General features: G+C 51.0%; 4 protein-coding genes across 4 annotated transcripts; all 4 read left to right on the top strand.

Annotated features, from left to right (window-relative positions):
- Positions 1–127: 127 nt before the first annotated feature.
- Positions 128–1,873, top strand: PV05_10096 (uncharacterized protein). Its single transcript, XM_013456496.1, has 4 exons — positions 128–412; positions 465–514; positions 570–645; positions 693–1,873. Exons 1-4 carry the CDS (start codon positions 309–311, stop codon positions 1,702–1,704), a joined length of 1,242 nt encoding a protein of 413 aa, XP_013311950.1. The 5' UTR covers positions 128–308; the 3' UTR covers positions 1,705–1,873.
- Positions 1,874–2,430: 557 nt separating this feature from the next.
- On the top strand, positions 2,431–5,686 carry PV05_10095 (uncharacterized protein; the record flags this gene model as incomplete). Its single annotated transcript, XM_013456495.1, has 5 exons — positions 2,431–2,568; positions 2,614–2,690; positions 2,766–3,068; positions 3,115–4,295; positions 4,346–5,686. The coding sequence occupies 5 exons, from the start codon at positions 2,431–2,433 to the stop codon at positions 5,674–5,676; spliced, it is 3,030 nt and encodes a 1,009-aa protein (XP_013311949.1). The 3' UTR covers positions 5,677–5,686.
- A 334-nt stretch (positions 5,687–6,020) lies between these two features.
- PV05_10094 (uncharacterized protein) lies at positions 6,021–9,361 on the top strand. The gene is made up of 2 exons (XM_013456494.1): positions 6,021–6,091; positions 6,146–9,361. Exons 1-2 carry the CDS (start codon positions 6,072–6,074, stop codon positions 9,072–9,074), a joined length of 2,949 nt encoding a protein of 982 aa, XP_013311948.1. The 5' UTR covers positions 6,021–6,071; the 3' UTR covers positions 9,075–9,361.
- Positions 9,362–9,993: 632 nt separating this feature from the next.
- Positions 9,994–15,317, top strand: PV05_10093 (hsp75-like protein). The gene is made up of 9 exons (XM_013456493.1): positions 9,994–10,147; positions 10,205–10,255; positions 10,321–10,447; positions 10,500–10,665; positions 10,716–11,423; positions 11,471–11,667; positions 14,376–14,397; positions 14,447–14,500; positions 14,554–15,317. Exons 1-9 carry the CDS (start codon positions 10,105–10,107, stop codon positions 15,028–15,030), a joined length of 1,845 nt encoding a protein of 614 aa, XP_013311947.1. The 5' UTR covers positions 9,994–10,104; the 3' UTR covers positions 15,031–15,317.
- Positions 15,318–15,703: the final 386 nt, after the last annotated feature.

Genomic DNA, 15,703 nt, shown 5'->3' with positions numbered 1-15,703 from the left:
CTGTTGAGGTTCACTCATACTTTCCTCAACCACGTGCCTTCGGGGTGAAATTCTTATCTTATCAGCACGTGTTTAGGGTCATTATCTTCATCCGAGTGGCACGACTTTGGAGACGGATGAGGGAACAATTTTTTGGAGGGCAACGAAACCAACCCAGACAGGCCTTGAGGGTCAACAATTGAATTGGTTGCTCTACACTTGCTCTACCATTCAATTATTAACCGTTTCCATACTCTACTCACTCCTTTTTCAACTTCCTCACTCCCTTGGCTTTTCTACCCTTTCGTATCTTGTCTCACAAATCCACCATGGCCACCTCCAACGGCGTCGATGGCGTCCCTCACCAGAAGCCCTCCCTGCCCCCCGTCTACATTGTAGCCGCTGCACGAACGCCAGTGGGCATGTTTCTTGGGTGAATCCTGTCGCCTTGAGCTACTGTTCCTCGTCATGCTAACTATCAACAGGTCCTTGTCTTCATTGACCGCAACTCAACTCGGCTCCCATGCCATCAAATGTGCGACTCCTTCACCGCCACAGGCGTTCGAATACTATACTAACGTTGCATACAGCTGCTCTCGAACGAGTTCCTGAGATCAAACCACAAGATGTACAAGAAGTGTTCTTCGGAAATGTCCTTTCTGCAAAGTAAGACCACTCTCTGCTCCTCGACTCACTTTTCTAACCCTGCGCAGTCTCGGCCAGAACCCTGCACGACAATGTGCCCTCGGGGCCGGGCTCGACAACTCGACCGTATGCACGACCGTCAACAAGGTCTGCGCCTCCGCGGTCAAGTCTATCGTTCTTGGAACACAGACAATCATGACTGGTAACGCCGATATCGTTGTGGCTGGCGGCGCTGAATCAATGTCCAATTGCCCTCACTACCTCCCCAACATGCGTACCGGAGCGAAATTCGGAAATCAAACGTTGGTTGATGGAGTTCTAAAAGACGGTCTGTCGGATGCTTATGGCAAGCAAGAACATATGGGCTTGCAAGGAGAAGAATGCGCCCGAGATCACGACTTCAACCGAGACCAACAGGATGACTTTGCTATTCAGTCATACCAGCGAGCACAGGCTGCTCAGAAAGAAGGTCTTTTTGATTTTGAGATTGCGCCCGTTCAATTGCCGGGTGCACGTGGCAAGCCAGGTGTTACAGTGAACCAGGACGATGAGCCCAAGAACCTCAATATCGATAAGCTGCGCTCAATGAAGCCTGCCTTCATTCCAGACAAGGGCACGGTTACCGCCCCGAATGCTTCGCCACTCAGCGATGGTGGCGCGGCTGTCGTCCTTGTGTCGGAGGCCAAATTGAAGGAGCTCAATATCAAACCACTGGCCAAGATTCTGGGTTGGGGTGATGCTGCTCAACAACCCAGCAAATTCACCACGGCTCCAGCTCTTGCCATTCCTAAGGCTCTCAAGCATGCTGGTATCACGATAGATCAGGTTGACGCATTCGAGATCAACGAAGCTTTCAGCGTGGTTGCCCTTGCTAATATGAAGCTGCTCGGTCTGACTGCAGACAAAGTCAATGTTCATGGAGGTGCTGTTGCAATCGGGCATCCGTTAGGTGCTTCCGGAGCAAGAATTGTCACAACACTGCTTGGTGTTTTGAGAGCAAAGAAAGGTAAAATTGGCTGCGTTGGCATATGCAATGGTGGCGGTGGAGCAAGCGCTCTTGTTATCGAATCATTGATGTAAAAGTCACTGCATGGAATTCAAAACGGAGTCTAGGGATGCCAGGACCAGACAAAAGGCGTTTCCAAGGTAGCTCGGGAGAGTACATGACTTGGTTACTGTGGTGGCTACACATAATACCCCATAATAGGATGCACAATTACAACAGTGCTGAAGCCCAAAGCAGCTGTCCATTCTGTGCCCGGACAGCAAGTCTCTACCGCAGGTGCATTTACACATCAGGAAGGTCTTCGAGGTCTTCGGGCTAATACTGGCCGAGCAAGGCTGGGATGGTCATGCGGGAGCAAGCATCTCCGCACTTACTCCTTTACCATGATTTGCCAGCTTACGACTGCACATTACTCTTGTCGTCATGCTTGTGGACGGAAGGCAACAAGATGGCCACCTGCAGGAGTTCCCACCAGCTTTAAGAAGCTTGACCAACCTTCTCATGGCTCTTAGTGCTACCTCATGCACGGAAGGCTCTGCCTGCAGATGTCGATCACCTTGCTGCACTTGGAAGGTGCCCTGGAAATAAGACCACAAGACACGGAAAAGTGTGGAGGATCTACGCCCCACCACCGGAGCGTGTGCAAAGAGGTATAGAGCTCAGCATGAATCACGGCACATGCGAGGGTCGGCACCTGTTCGGTCGGGTAGCTGAAAACGGAGCAGCTCCCATCTGCAAGGAGCATCATTCTTCAGTTGTCCCAATGCCCACGGGACCTTTGAGACGCTGACATCGAAGTCATGAAGCTCATTCTTGGTTCCATACTCGCCCTTGCGGCAACACATTTGGCTGCGCTTGCTGTGCCCAGCCATAGTCTGGGTGGTTTCAGAGTCATCGAACACCCTGATGCCGACAAACGTGCACTCTTGCAGGATCTGGTTGGTGTTACGGCTACAGTGAGCTGGCAAAACTGACTGTCGCAGGTGACATGGGACGAGACGTCGTTGTTCGTCCGCGGTGAGCGGATCATGATATTCAGCGGTGAAGTACACCCATTCCGGTATGTGAGCTTGAAGATTACAATCCGTCTTCTGTCCGATGAGGCTAGGATGGGGAACTGACTATTGTTGGGCAGACTCCCCGTGCCGTCGTTATGGCTAGACGTCTTCCAGAAAGTGAAAGCTCTTGGCTTCAATTGCGTATCTTTCTATGTAGACTGGGCATTGGTCGAAGGAAAGCCTGGCAATTATACTGCCGAAGGGGTGTTCGCACTCGAGCCATTCTTCGAGGCTGCCAGCTCTGCTGGTGTCTACCTCTTGGCTCGACCAGGTCCCTATATCAATGCAGAAGCCTCTGGCGGAGGATTCCCAGGCTGGCTGCAGAGAATCAAAGGCAGGCTTAGGACGACAGATCCGGACTATATCGCAGCTACTCAAAAGTACGTTACTAACCTTTGAACAGTCCATTTACTGATTTTCCCATAGCTATGTTAGTCACGTAGCTAGCACAATCGCGAAAGCTCAAATCACCGATGGCGGACCCATTATCTTGTACCAGCCTGAGAATGAATATTCTGGCTTCTGTTGCGGGCTGAGCAAGCCGGACGGCCAGTACATGCAAGATGTGATGGATCAAGCTCGAGACGCAGGAATTGTTGTGCCTTTCCTGAGCAATGACGCTGGCGTAAATGGGTACAATGCTCCTGGTACGGGTGTCGGATCCGTGGACATCTATGGCCATGACAACTATCCGCTCGGCTTTGACTGCGCGAATCCAACTGTGTGGCCAGCGGGCAAGCTTCCCACTGACTATTGGCAAAGGCATCTTCGACAAAGCCCAACCACGCCTTACAGCATTACAGAATTCCAAGCGGGGTCCTTCGATCCGTGGGGCGGTCCGGGCTTCGCGAAATGTGGTGTTCTGGTCAACAGCGAGTTCGAAAGAGTCTTCTACAAGAACGACCTTAGCTTCTCCGTGAAGATCTTGAACTTGTACATGACTTACGGTGGCACTAATTGGGGTAATTTGGGACATGCTGGGGGTTACACGTCTTACGACTACGCTGCTCCAATTGCTGAAGGACGTCAGGTTGATCGAGAGAAGTACAGCCAGTTGAAACTGATTGGCAACTTCGTCAAGGTATCTCCCGCTTATTTCGAAGCGGACCCTTTGCACAACTCGACGTCCCTCTATACTAATACTGCGGATCTGATCGTTACACCTGTGAAAAGCAACAGTAGCGCAACGACATTCTTCATCTTGCGACATAACAACTATACCAGTCAAGCATCAACCCCATATAAGCTGATGCTGCCCACCAGTGCCGGCAACTTGTCCGTGCCACAATTGGGAGGTACATTGTCCTTGAATGGACGTGACTCGAAGATTCATGTGACAGACTATGATATCAATGGAACCAATATCCTTTACTCAACAGCAGAAATATTTACCTGGAAAGACTTTGGTCACAAGAAGGTGCTGCTTGTGTATGGTGGTCCTGGCGAGCATCACGAGATGTCAATTTCATCGAGCTCTTCGCCATCGCTTATCGAGGGGACACAATCTGGACTCACTCTGCAGAGTGGTTCTCGGGCTGTAATAGCATGGGATACTGCTCCTCAGCGCCGCATCATCCAATTGGACAACCTACAGATCTTCATACTTGGTGAGTGCTATGTTGACATTGTGCACGAGGTTATCGTTGACCCAACATAGACAGAAATTCAGCATACGACTATTGGGTTCCGGAGCTCTCAAGCAATGGACCAACGCAAGATTTCAGTTCTCAGAAGAGCACTGCCGCGTCGATCATAGTGAGAGCAGGCTATCTGGTCAGAACTGCATACTTGAGTGGCAGTGCATTACACTTGACGGCTGACTTCAACGCGACATCTCCAATCGAAGTCATAGGGGTGCCGACTGCCGCGAAGTCATTATTCGTGAATGGACAGTGTGTGCAGTATACCGTCGGGGACACGGGAGATTGGTCCACTAATGTCGCGTGGACTGATCCAATGCTCACCTTGCCCACTCTAAGCAGCTTGGACTGGAAGTTCGCTGACAGCCTCCCGGAAATCCAACCAGCATATGACGACTCGCTCTGGCCTCTCGCCAACCACCCCACGACGAAAAACACTTGGCGCAACTTGACAACTCCAACTTCTCTCTACTCAAGTGATTATGGCTTCCATAGTGGCTCATTCCTTTATCGCGGGCACTTCAGTGCACAGGGAAACGAATCGAGCATTTATCTCAACACTCGCGGAGGTACGGCCTATGGACACTCGGTCTGGCTCAATCAGACCTTCATTGGCTCCTGGTCTGGCGTTAGCACTGCGAATAACACAAACGTAACATATAATCTGCCACAGGTGCAGGCCGGTAAGCCATATGTGTTGACTGTCTTGATCGACCACATGGGATATGACGAGAATGGCGCTGTTGGTGGCGATGAGATGAAGACTCCTCGTGGTATCCTCGACTACAACCTTGCAGGACGTGATAAGTCTGCTATCACCTGGAAGTTGACCGGCAATCTCGGTGGCGAGGACTATCGTGACAGAGCTCGTGGCCCGCTCAACGAAGGGTCAATGTACGCCGAGCGACAAGGCTGGCACTTGCCGAATCCACCGAACGAGAACTGGGAATCACGGAGTCCACTTGATGGCATCTCTCAGCCGGGAGTAGGCTTCTTCAGCACTCAATTCGATCTCAACATCCCTCAGGGCTGGGATGTGCCACTGTCATTCGATTTTGGCAACAGCACACATCCCCCATCTGAGTACCGAGTGCAGCTCTTTGTCAACGGGTTTCAATACGGGAAATATGTCAATCACATCGGGCCCCAGACTAGTTTCCCTGTACCACCAGGAGTATTGAACTATCAAGGCACCAATTGGCTGGCACTGACATTGTGGGCGCACCAGCCTGAAGGAGCGAAGTTGGAGAGTTTTCAACTCGAGAACGACACACCGGTCATGTCTGCTTTAGGGATTATTGAATTCGTTGGACAATCAGGGTATGCCCAAAGAGAAGGTGCATATTGAAGAAGAAGCAACTGGTACCGGTTCCGCCCCTTTCACAAGCGTGGAGCTTACAATGGCTAAAGTGTCTTCTCTTCACATCTATGCTCAACAAGTTGTTGAACTGTACCAGAGTCGTTCCCATAGTGATAATGGTGGATGTGTGCTTGTCAAAGCCTCACCTTGTGTGTAGCTCCGTCTCCTTTTCTTGAAGTCGTGAGAGGTGAACTCCTACCGAGCTAGCCTTGCCAGGAGCGCATTACTTAAGCAAGGCTACGCGACGTACGGCGACTCATAGAGACACCGGCACAAATTGATACTCCACTCGCAGGATTTTGTAGGCTCCAACTCGACAAATTTAATGCGATCTCGACTCTTTGCGCCACGACTTCTCAAGGCTTAGAAGTCCGCTAGATAACATGGACGACCTTTATGACGAGTATGTATACCGCTGCTTCACTGAGACGGTGCCCCAGCTAACTCAAACTAACAGGTTTGGTAACTTCATTGGCGAGGCAGTCTCAGACGAAGAGGGCATTGACGCTGGCGACGCTGGCCAGAACTATGTTTACGATGAGGATTCCGACGTGGAGCAGCAGCCTCAAGAGGATGGGTTGATGGAAGTGGACGAAGAGGCACCTTCGAATGCGGTCATACTACACGAAGACAAGCAATATTACCCCACTGCGCAGCAAGTTTATGGCGAAGATGTCGAGACCCTCGTCCAGGAAGAAGATGCGCAGCCGCTCACACAGCCCATTATTGCACCTGTCACCCAGAAGAAATTTCAGGTGCAGGAAGCTGACCTACCACCGGTCTACTACTCGCGCGAGTTCATGACAGACCTCCTCAATTTTCCCGAAGGAATCCGGAACATAGCCGTTGCTGGGCACTTACACCATGGGAAGACTGCCTTCGTGGATATGCTGGTGATGCAGACACATGATCTACAAGATAGACTGGATAAGAGAGTAGGAAAGAGACGGGACGAGCAGCTCAGATATACCGACACACATTTCCTGGAACGCGAACGAGGCGTTTCGATCAAGTCTGCGCCGATCAGTTTGGTCATGCAGGGCACTAAGGGGAAATCGCACATTCTCAACATCATTGACACGCCAGGTCACGTAAACTTTGTGGACGAAGTCGCGTCAAGTTTACGGCTGGTCGACGGCGTTGTGCTGGTGGTAGATGTGGTCGAAGGCGTCCAGGTTAATACTGAGCAGGTGATTAAGCATGCGGTTCTGGAAGACATTCCTATGGTGTTGGTCGTAAACAAGATGGATCGGCTGATCCTGGAACTAAAGATTCCGCCGACAGATGCCTACTTCAAGCTGAAACACGTTGTCGAAGAGGTCAACACCATCATCGAAAACACAATACCCGGCCGTGGGGAGAGCAAGAGGTTATCGCCTGAAAAGGGCAACGTCGCTTTTGCGTGCAGCTCTATGGATTGGGTCTTCACTTTACCATCTTTTGCAAGGATGTATGCGGAGACTTACCCGAAGGTCGACGCCGCCGAATTTGCGAGGAGGCTCTGGGGCGATATCTTTTTCAACCCTCGAAGTCGGAAGTTTACTCGGAAGGGCATCGAAGAAGGCTCGAAGCGATCCTTTGTGAATTTTGTGCTCGAACCTATCTACAAGCTGTACTCCCATACTATCAGCGAGAGCCCAGAAGACCTTGGCGCGACTCTCAGCACTCTGGGTATCGCCTTGAAGCCGTCGCAGTTGAAGTCGGATGCGAATGTCTTGCTCAAGCTGGTATGCGCCCAGTTCTTCGGGCCCGCAAGTGGCTTTGTGGATATGGTCGTCCAACACGTGCCTTCTCCAGCAGAGGGTGCGAAAAGGATGCTTGACAACTACTACACAGGCTCTCAAGATGGAGCGGTGAGTGAATCCATGTCAAATTGCGATGCGGAAGGTCCACTAGTCGTCCATGTGACGAAACTATTCAGCTCTTCAGACGCGAAATCGTTCAATGCTTTTGGACGCATTATGTCGGGTACAGCATCCCCTGATCAGCCTGTACGAGTTCTCGGCGAGTCTTACAGCCTTGAGGATGAGGAAGATTCGACGACAGCAATAATCACAGCAACGTATCTCGGGTGTTCACGGTACAATATACCAGTGTCAGGAGTACCGGCGGGCAATCTAGTTCTCCTCTCAGGCATCGACAATTCAATCGTCAAGACAGCAACCGTCATCTCAGAAAAATTCCCGAACAACGAAGACGCATATATCTTCAGGCCTGTCCGACATTTTACAGAGTCTGTCTTTAAGGTCGCGGTGGAACCGGTAAATCCTTCGGAACTGCCAAAAATGCTGGAGGGCCTGCGGAAAATCAATAAATCCTATCCTCTCATCACCACAAAGGTAGAAGAATCGGGCGAGCATGTTGTCCTTGGTACGGGCGAGCTATACATGGACTGTGTACTGCACGATCTACGGACACTGTACGCAGAAATGGACATCAAGGTGTCCGATCCAGTCACCAGATTTTGCGAGACCGTCACCGAAACTAGCGCAATCATGTGCTATGCTTTGACGCCGAACAAGAAGAACAAACTGACCATGATAGCTGAGCCGCTCGATGACGGCATTGCGGAAGATATCGAGGCTGGCGTGGTTAAGATTCGAGATCCGATTCGGAAAGTGGCCAAATTCTTCGAAGAAAAGTACGAATGGGACAAGTTGGCTGCGAGATCGATATGGGCGTTTGGACCAGAGGAGATGGGACCGAACATCTTATGTGACGACACTTTACCTTCGAACACGGACAAGAAACTTCTCAAATCAGTGCAGGAGAGCATCAAGCAGGGGTTCTCTTGGGGTACGCGTGAAGGACCACTCTGCGAAGAGCCGATCCGCAATACTAAGTTCCGGGTCACCGGTGCCGAGCTAGCCACCGAGCCAATCTTCCGTGGTGGTGGGCAGATCATTCCTACTGCGCGACGAGCAGTCTACAGCTCCTTCCTGATGGCCGGGCCCCGACTCATGGAGCCGATTTATAGTGTGCACATGACGGGTCCTGCGGACTCAATTTCAGGGCTCTACACCGTGCTGATGAAGAGACGTGGCCATGTCATCAGCGACGGCCCAGTGGCAGGCACACCGCTGTACGCCGCGAAAGCTCTGCTGCCGGTCATTGATAGTTTTGGCTTCGAGACTGACCTGCGCATTCACAGCCAAGGTGCAGCAAGCGTCTCGCTCGTGTTTGATCGGTGGGATGTGGTTCCGGGAGATCCATTGGATAAGAGCATTCGCATTCGACCTTTGGAGATGGCTGGTCCTCAGCAAGCTGCAAGAGACTTTGTGCTCAAGACGAGGAGAAGAAAGGGATTGAGCGAGGATGTGGATGTGAAGAGGTTTTTGGAGCCAGAATTGCTGGCTGGATTGCGGGAGAGTGGTGTCCTGGATTGATCATTGAGTATCGGGGACAAGCTTTGATTTATTTGAGCTTTGAAAATGGGCTTTTCCTGCGGCGCCTGACTCGATCGGCTCAATTACCAAGTGGAACCAGCTGCTGAATGCTGGTTGAGGCTATTTGGTGGATTACACAACAGCTTGAAGCGTAACAGGGAGCCATCGACTCGGGGAGTGATGATTCAGGGTCTGCACTGGAGTATCTCCTGGAAGCGCAGAGCTCATGCACCTAAGATGAACTTCCACCCAGAACCCGGACATAGTGGCTTGCGGAATACCTCAACGTCACTTTTGATACGGTTACCTGGGTAATCGTGTTATTTGGCGCTATGGTGCCATTCGACGATAAAACAGCAGTGAGGACAATTTATATGGCGGACACCACTCGACGACAAACACCAGCGAAGACAATTTATGCGCCAGGATGACCTCCTGTCCAGCGCAATGCCCAACCGCTGCTTCGACAATTCAAGCGGCAGTCGATTTGCACCACGATTAAACGAGTTTCATTACACGAACCTATCAGACCGTCGTAGGCTGTGCTGGAGGGAGTGTCGTGTGGTTGGAGAGCAACTCTCGAGACGCCGTGACCAAGCAGAGGCTTGGAAAGCGACTATTTGGCTGGGAAGTCCTGTTAGTAGGACGGTAAGGAGAGCATGAGAGCAGAGAACCGAGAATTATAAAGCAGATGAGTAGGATGAGACGTCACTAGATCACGTTAACAGATTCAATGCCCTATCCTCTCCGTAAGTGTAGTGTCGTGCTGCATCCAGCCTTGCAAAGCCTTGCTTACCTAAGTCGTCAGAGTTAGCTCGTGGGTGCTCCGTGATAATCTTGGCAGTGCGCCTGTGCTGGGATTTAGAGTTCGCCGCCCAGCAGAATTTTGGCCGGCGGAAAAAAAGATTCTAGGTGGGCTGCTTTTACTGCAGTATAAACCTTCACCTCCTCTGCGCATTTCTCATTCCCCTTCTTCGTCCTGTTTCCCTGTGCATTGTCAAGATCAAAGGGACCTTTAATATTCTCAAACATGTCAGACGAAATTTATGACGGTGCCATCGGCATCGACTTGGGTATGCCTTCGCCAGCATCTCTCACGGTTGACTGCGCCGACTGACAAAACTTACCAGGTACCACCTATTCTTGCGTTGCCAACTACGAGGGCAACAATGTCGAAATCAGTATGTCTTTCCCCTCAAACCTCTGTTGAGGGTAACCCAAGATCACATGCTGACTCGAATAACAGTCGCCAACGAGCAAGGCTCTTTCACCACTCCGTCGTTCGTCTCTTTCACCGATGAAGAGCGCCTCATTGGTGAAGCTGCGAAGAACCAGGCTGCAATGAACCCTGCCAATACCGTCTTCGATGTCAAGTGAGTGCGAAAAGCAGAGAAGCATAAGAGCAGGGGGCTGACATGGGTGCAGGCGACTGATTGGACGACGATTTGATGACCCTATTGTCAAGAAGGATGTCGAATCATGGCCATTCAAGGTCGTCGACCAGGGCGGCAACCCCATGGTCCAGGTGGAATACCTCAAGGAGACCAAGACCTTCTCACCCCAAGAAATCTCGTCCATGGTCCTGATGAAGGTACGTGCTATGCTCGGATTTGGTAGTGTTGCGGCTGATGTTCTATACAGATGAAGGAAGTTGCCGAGACAAAATTGGGCAAAAAGGTGCAAAAGGCCGTCATCACCGTGCCTGCCTACTTCAACGACAATCAGAGACAAGCAACAAAAGACGCAGGTGCGATCGCCGGTCTTAACGTCCTCCGTATCATCAACGAACCTACCGCTGCCGCCATTGCTTACGGCCTCGGCTCGGGCAAGTCTGAGAAAGAGCGAAATGTCCTGATCTACGACTTGGGCGGTGGTACCTTCGATGTGTCTCTCCTGAACATCCAAGGTGGTGTCTTCACTGTCAAGGCTACCGCTGGTGATACCCACTTGGGTGGTCAAGATTTCGATACCAACCTGCTCGAGCACTTCAAGAAGGAATTCCAGAGGAAGACGAAGAAAGACCTCTCAGGTGATGCTCGGGCTCTCCGAAGACTCCGGACCGCTTGCGAGCGTGCCAAGAGAACTCTGTCGAACGGTACCCAAACCACCATTGAAATCGACTCGCTCTTCGATGGTGAGGACTTCAATGCTCAGATCACCCGTGCCCGTTTCGAGGACCTGAACGCCAAGGCTTTCAACGGTACCCTCGAGCCTGTGCAGCAGGTTCTCAAGGACGCCAACATCGACAAATCCAAGGTTGACGAGATCGTGCTTGTTGGTGGCTCTACTCGTATTCCTCGTATCCAGAAACTCCTTAGCGACTTCTTTGATGGCAAGAAGCTGGAGAAGGTACGTCACAACTAAATTCGGCGTGCGCTTGAGCTAACCTTGTGTAGAGCATCAACCCTGATGAGGCGGTCGCCTACGGTGCCGCTGTTCAAGCTGGTATCCTTTCCGGCAAGGCTACCTCCGCCGAAACCGCCGACCTTCTTCTGCTTGATGTTGTGCCGCTCTCCCTTGGTGTCGCCATGGAAGGCAACATATTCGCTCCTGTCGTTCCCCGTGGAAATACAGTCCCTTGCTTGAAGAAACGGTAACGTACCCTACTCTTCTCTATTTAATATTCCCCTTTTTATTTTGTTGTACATTTCTCCCTCCTCAGGACCGGATCTATGGATTAGCCGTTCGACTGCTGGAAGGCCTTCTTACTTTGTTGTACATTTCTCCCTCCTCTGGACCGGATCTATGGATTGGCCGTTCGACTACTGGAAGGCCTTCTTTATTTCGTTGTACATTTCTCCCTCGTACAATTGATCGATACCAACACCGAGTGCGTGAGGGGGCCAACTTGGATTTGATCGCCAGGGAAACTTCGTCACGCACTGAGGCTACCCTTGGGGTATGCTTTTGAGTTCCATCTTGACAAATCTGTTTTGCACACACCTTCGAATACCATCTCAAGCCACACCCTCCTCTGGACCGGATCCATGGACTGGATGGCCTTCTTACTTTGTTATTGTCTCCTCTCCTAGTCGATGGCGTCGACTATGTCTCTCGGACTGGATGGCCTTCTTACTTTGTTGTCGCCCTAATCAACCGCGTCGACTATGTTCTTCCTGGGCCGGGACGCGTCCCGTCAAGGACCAGGCCAGGTGTACCTGGCAAGTCAAGTCTGGATGGGCTTTTCACATACCGGGCCAGGTGCACCTGCCATAGCTCCTTACTTCCGGATTCGTCATAGGTCCTTCCTCCTGGACTGGAACACGCACGTTACGCGTGCCTTCCAACAACGACCAGGCAAGGCGTGCCTGCCTTTTGGACTGAACGGCCTTATAAGACTGCGGACTTCTCAACTTTCTCTTCTTCCCTCTCAGCCTCCTCAATGTTGCAGCCATCATCAATGCAACCAATCCATCAGCCCTCATTTCTGCACTGCTCCTCCGAATTCCAGCATCAACGCATCTGAATGACCACTGGTCATTGGCCCTTCCTTCTCGACATTTGAGTCTTTCATCAACTTCATCAACTCTCTTTCCTGCACTGCTGCTCGAGTCTGCAGCTGTCATCAACCCACCATAATCACCCTCCGCCATTCCTACCTACTTCTCGACATTGGCACCCTTCATCGAGTGACACGATGGCCTTCGATGCCACCACGATCCTCCAGCTCGTGGGTCTCATTACCTGGAACTGCCTCTCGCAACCTGTCCACAAGAACGGTCTCTTCAAACTGTTGTTTTTCGACCGTGCCTTTTTGGACGAAATCTTGACTGCTGCCTCCCTTTGCTTCTGTCCGGGCCTCTTTGAAGCCATTCAAGCCGCCACTCCTCCAGCTCTGAGCTTCTTTGAGAATCTCCCTGCGTTTGCAGGCAGAAAGTGGGCCGTCTATGCCCTGGTACTCAAGAAGTGGGGTTATGTGCCCCTGATATACATTGGGTTCGGTACGAACATGACAGAGGGCATTAGGGCTCGTGAGAGACACTATGACAACCCCCAGGTGCATTGGTGGATTCTACCAAAGAACGTTCGAAAGGCTCTCGAAGACGGCTATGTCATCGTCCACAAGGGCATGTTGCTGTGGATTGACATGCCTTCTGCTGGAAAAGCTCCGGTATTGCGCCTGCTGTTTGTGGGCATGGAAGCTGCTTTCAGCTTTCTCTTCTGGGCTATGGCATCCAGGGATAAGGACTACAAAATAGGGGCCTGTTGTCCTTGGTCTCGGAAGTCCTTCCCGTATCGTGGTCTATGCAGCCATAATGCTATGCTTGAGACGGTTGCAGGCAACTTCGACCTCACCCCGGAGCAGATTGAAGCCATCGCTGCCGAAGTCAAAGAGAAGAACCGCTTGTACCATGTCGAATACTATAAGAAAATGAAGGAAGAGGATCCCGAAGGTCTCAAAGCCCGGATGGCTGAGGCTGACAAACGCTATCGAGAGAATTCGCGTGACAAGTCCCTGGCAAAGCAACAACGCTTTGCGGAGAAGGCGAAAGAATCTCGGAAGTACTTCTGCGAAGTCTGCCGACGGGCTTGCACCAAGTTGTACGAATTTGAAAGACACTTGAAGTCTCGCAACCACTAGCGAAAGCCGGCATTGTCAAGAAGCATCATTGCAAACTGTGCGGCTTTTCAACCAACAAACCTTCCCAGCTGGACATCCACAACCTTGGGAAGCGTCACTTGGAAAGAGTGGGCAAGGCCGCGGCCAAAGCAAAATCGACCGGGTCACTTTCAGGCTCTTCCTGACGATTACCTGTCAGCTACCTGGACACTATCACCCCGGGTCTTTTCATACATCCACTTTTCTCAATCAAGTAACTAGAATCACCATTGGTGATTTCGACGGTTCAACATTTCATAACATCTGGACTTACTCGGCATCTGGTATCGGATGTTCAAAATCGACACCGTCGATTGTCACTATCGACTCGGACTCGGACTCCGACTACGACTCCGACTACGACTCTGACTGCATCATGCTAGGTTGACCTCATCGAGTCACTCGTTATGGACCGCATTCATACACTCAGGATCCGTCTGTTAGGCCAACATCATTTGGAAGTCCTTCCGGAAACATCAGCTACCTTGATATCACCTCTGGACATTTCATAAGATCAACATCTGGACTTACTCTGTTTCTGGACTTAATCGGCATCTGGACTTGCTCGGCATCTGGTATCGGATGTCCAATATCGACGCCTTCGATTCGGACCTGCTCAGCTTTCTTTTTCTTCAGCATTTTGTTCTATCTGCATTTTGTACGTCGCTACAAGCATTTACTGACATACATACTACTACAAGAACCTTCACTACCGTGGTGGACGTAAGCTGAAGCCCTTGATTTGATCTATTATCTTGCTAACTTCTTCCAGAACCAACAAACCGTGCAATTCCCGGTGTATCAAGGGGAAAGAAGCTCTTGTGCTGTACGTTCAAAAGAAATCCCCATCACACCATACAGGTTACTGACGATTCGCAGGACAACACTTCCCTCGGGGAGTTCACTTTGAGTCCATTGCCACCCATGAGAGCCGGAGAAGCTGCTCTGGAGGTTGTCTTTGAAGTGGACGTCAATGGTATCCTCAAGGTTACCGCCACTGAAAAGTCTTCGGGCCGAAGTGCAAACATCACCATCTCCAATGCTGTGGGCAAGCTATCCACTACCGAGATCGAGCAGATGGTTGAAGACGCTGCCAAGTTCAAGACCAGTGACGAAGCTTTCACCAAGAAATTCGAGGCTAAGCAACAACTCGAATCCTACATTGGCCGTGTCGAGGAGTTGATCTCTGACCCCGGCTTGTCGATGAAGATGAAGCGTGGCAACAAGTCCAAGATTGAAGAGGCACTTTCTGATGCTATGCAACAACTTGAGGTTGAGGACTCAAGCCCCGAGGACCTCAAGAAGAAGGAGTTGGCTTTGAAGAGAGCCATGACCAAGGCTATGGCTACGAGATAAGCAGTGACACGCTATCGCAAAACATCCACACGGCCTCGAATTGACCACATTTGCGACTTCTTTCACGCTCACGAAATATGCATTGCATTTGCGAATTGTGGTTGGCGTCGTTTCGGATACTACGTCGAGGGTTACGTCGCGCCATTGGTGGCTTGACTCTCACAAAATGATCCGGGGAAAAGTTGTCACTTCGTGTCAGATAGAGAGCGGCAATTTTCTACCCGAACAATCCAGAATGATATGATGTTTCTTAAGTTGTACCAAAATCTATGACTGTCCGTCTGCAATGCACTGTTGCCTCTTTTGCTTATCGTGCCCAACACCCGACGCGAAACACCTGGCCGTAGCCTCTGCCGGCCGTGTAAATACGAAGCCTAAGATGGCATTGAGGAAATCGACAGTGTTCCAGTACGGCGTAGCCATGACTCGGAGTATCTATGGATCAGCACCCGAACAGTTGGGCATTGGTTGAACAGGACGCCATCCTGCCATGTAAATTGTCCTCGATGCTGTTTGTCGTCGAATGGCAGCCTAGCACTAAATTACCCGATATCTCGGATACTGTAGAAGGCCGACAAGGCTGCATCAGTGCATATGGCAAGGCTAGGTCTTTATGAGATGCGAGTGTCCACTGCACATATTTGGGGTAAGAGTTTTTATTGTGCTCCGTATT

This window comes from Exophiala xenobiotica (genome assembly GCF_000835505.1).
Source record: "Exophiala xenobiotica strain CBS 118157 unplaced genomic scaffold supercont1.6, whole genome shotgun sequence".
In the NCBI taxonomy this organism is placed as follows: domain Eukaryota; kingdom Fungi; phylum Ascomycota; class Eurotiomycetes; order Chaetothyriales; family Herpotrichiellaceae; genus Exophiala; species Exophiala xenobiotica.
This window is presented reverse-complemented; position numbering and strand designations above follow the sequence as displayed.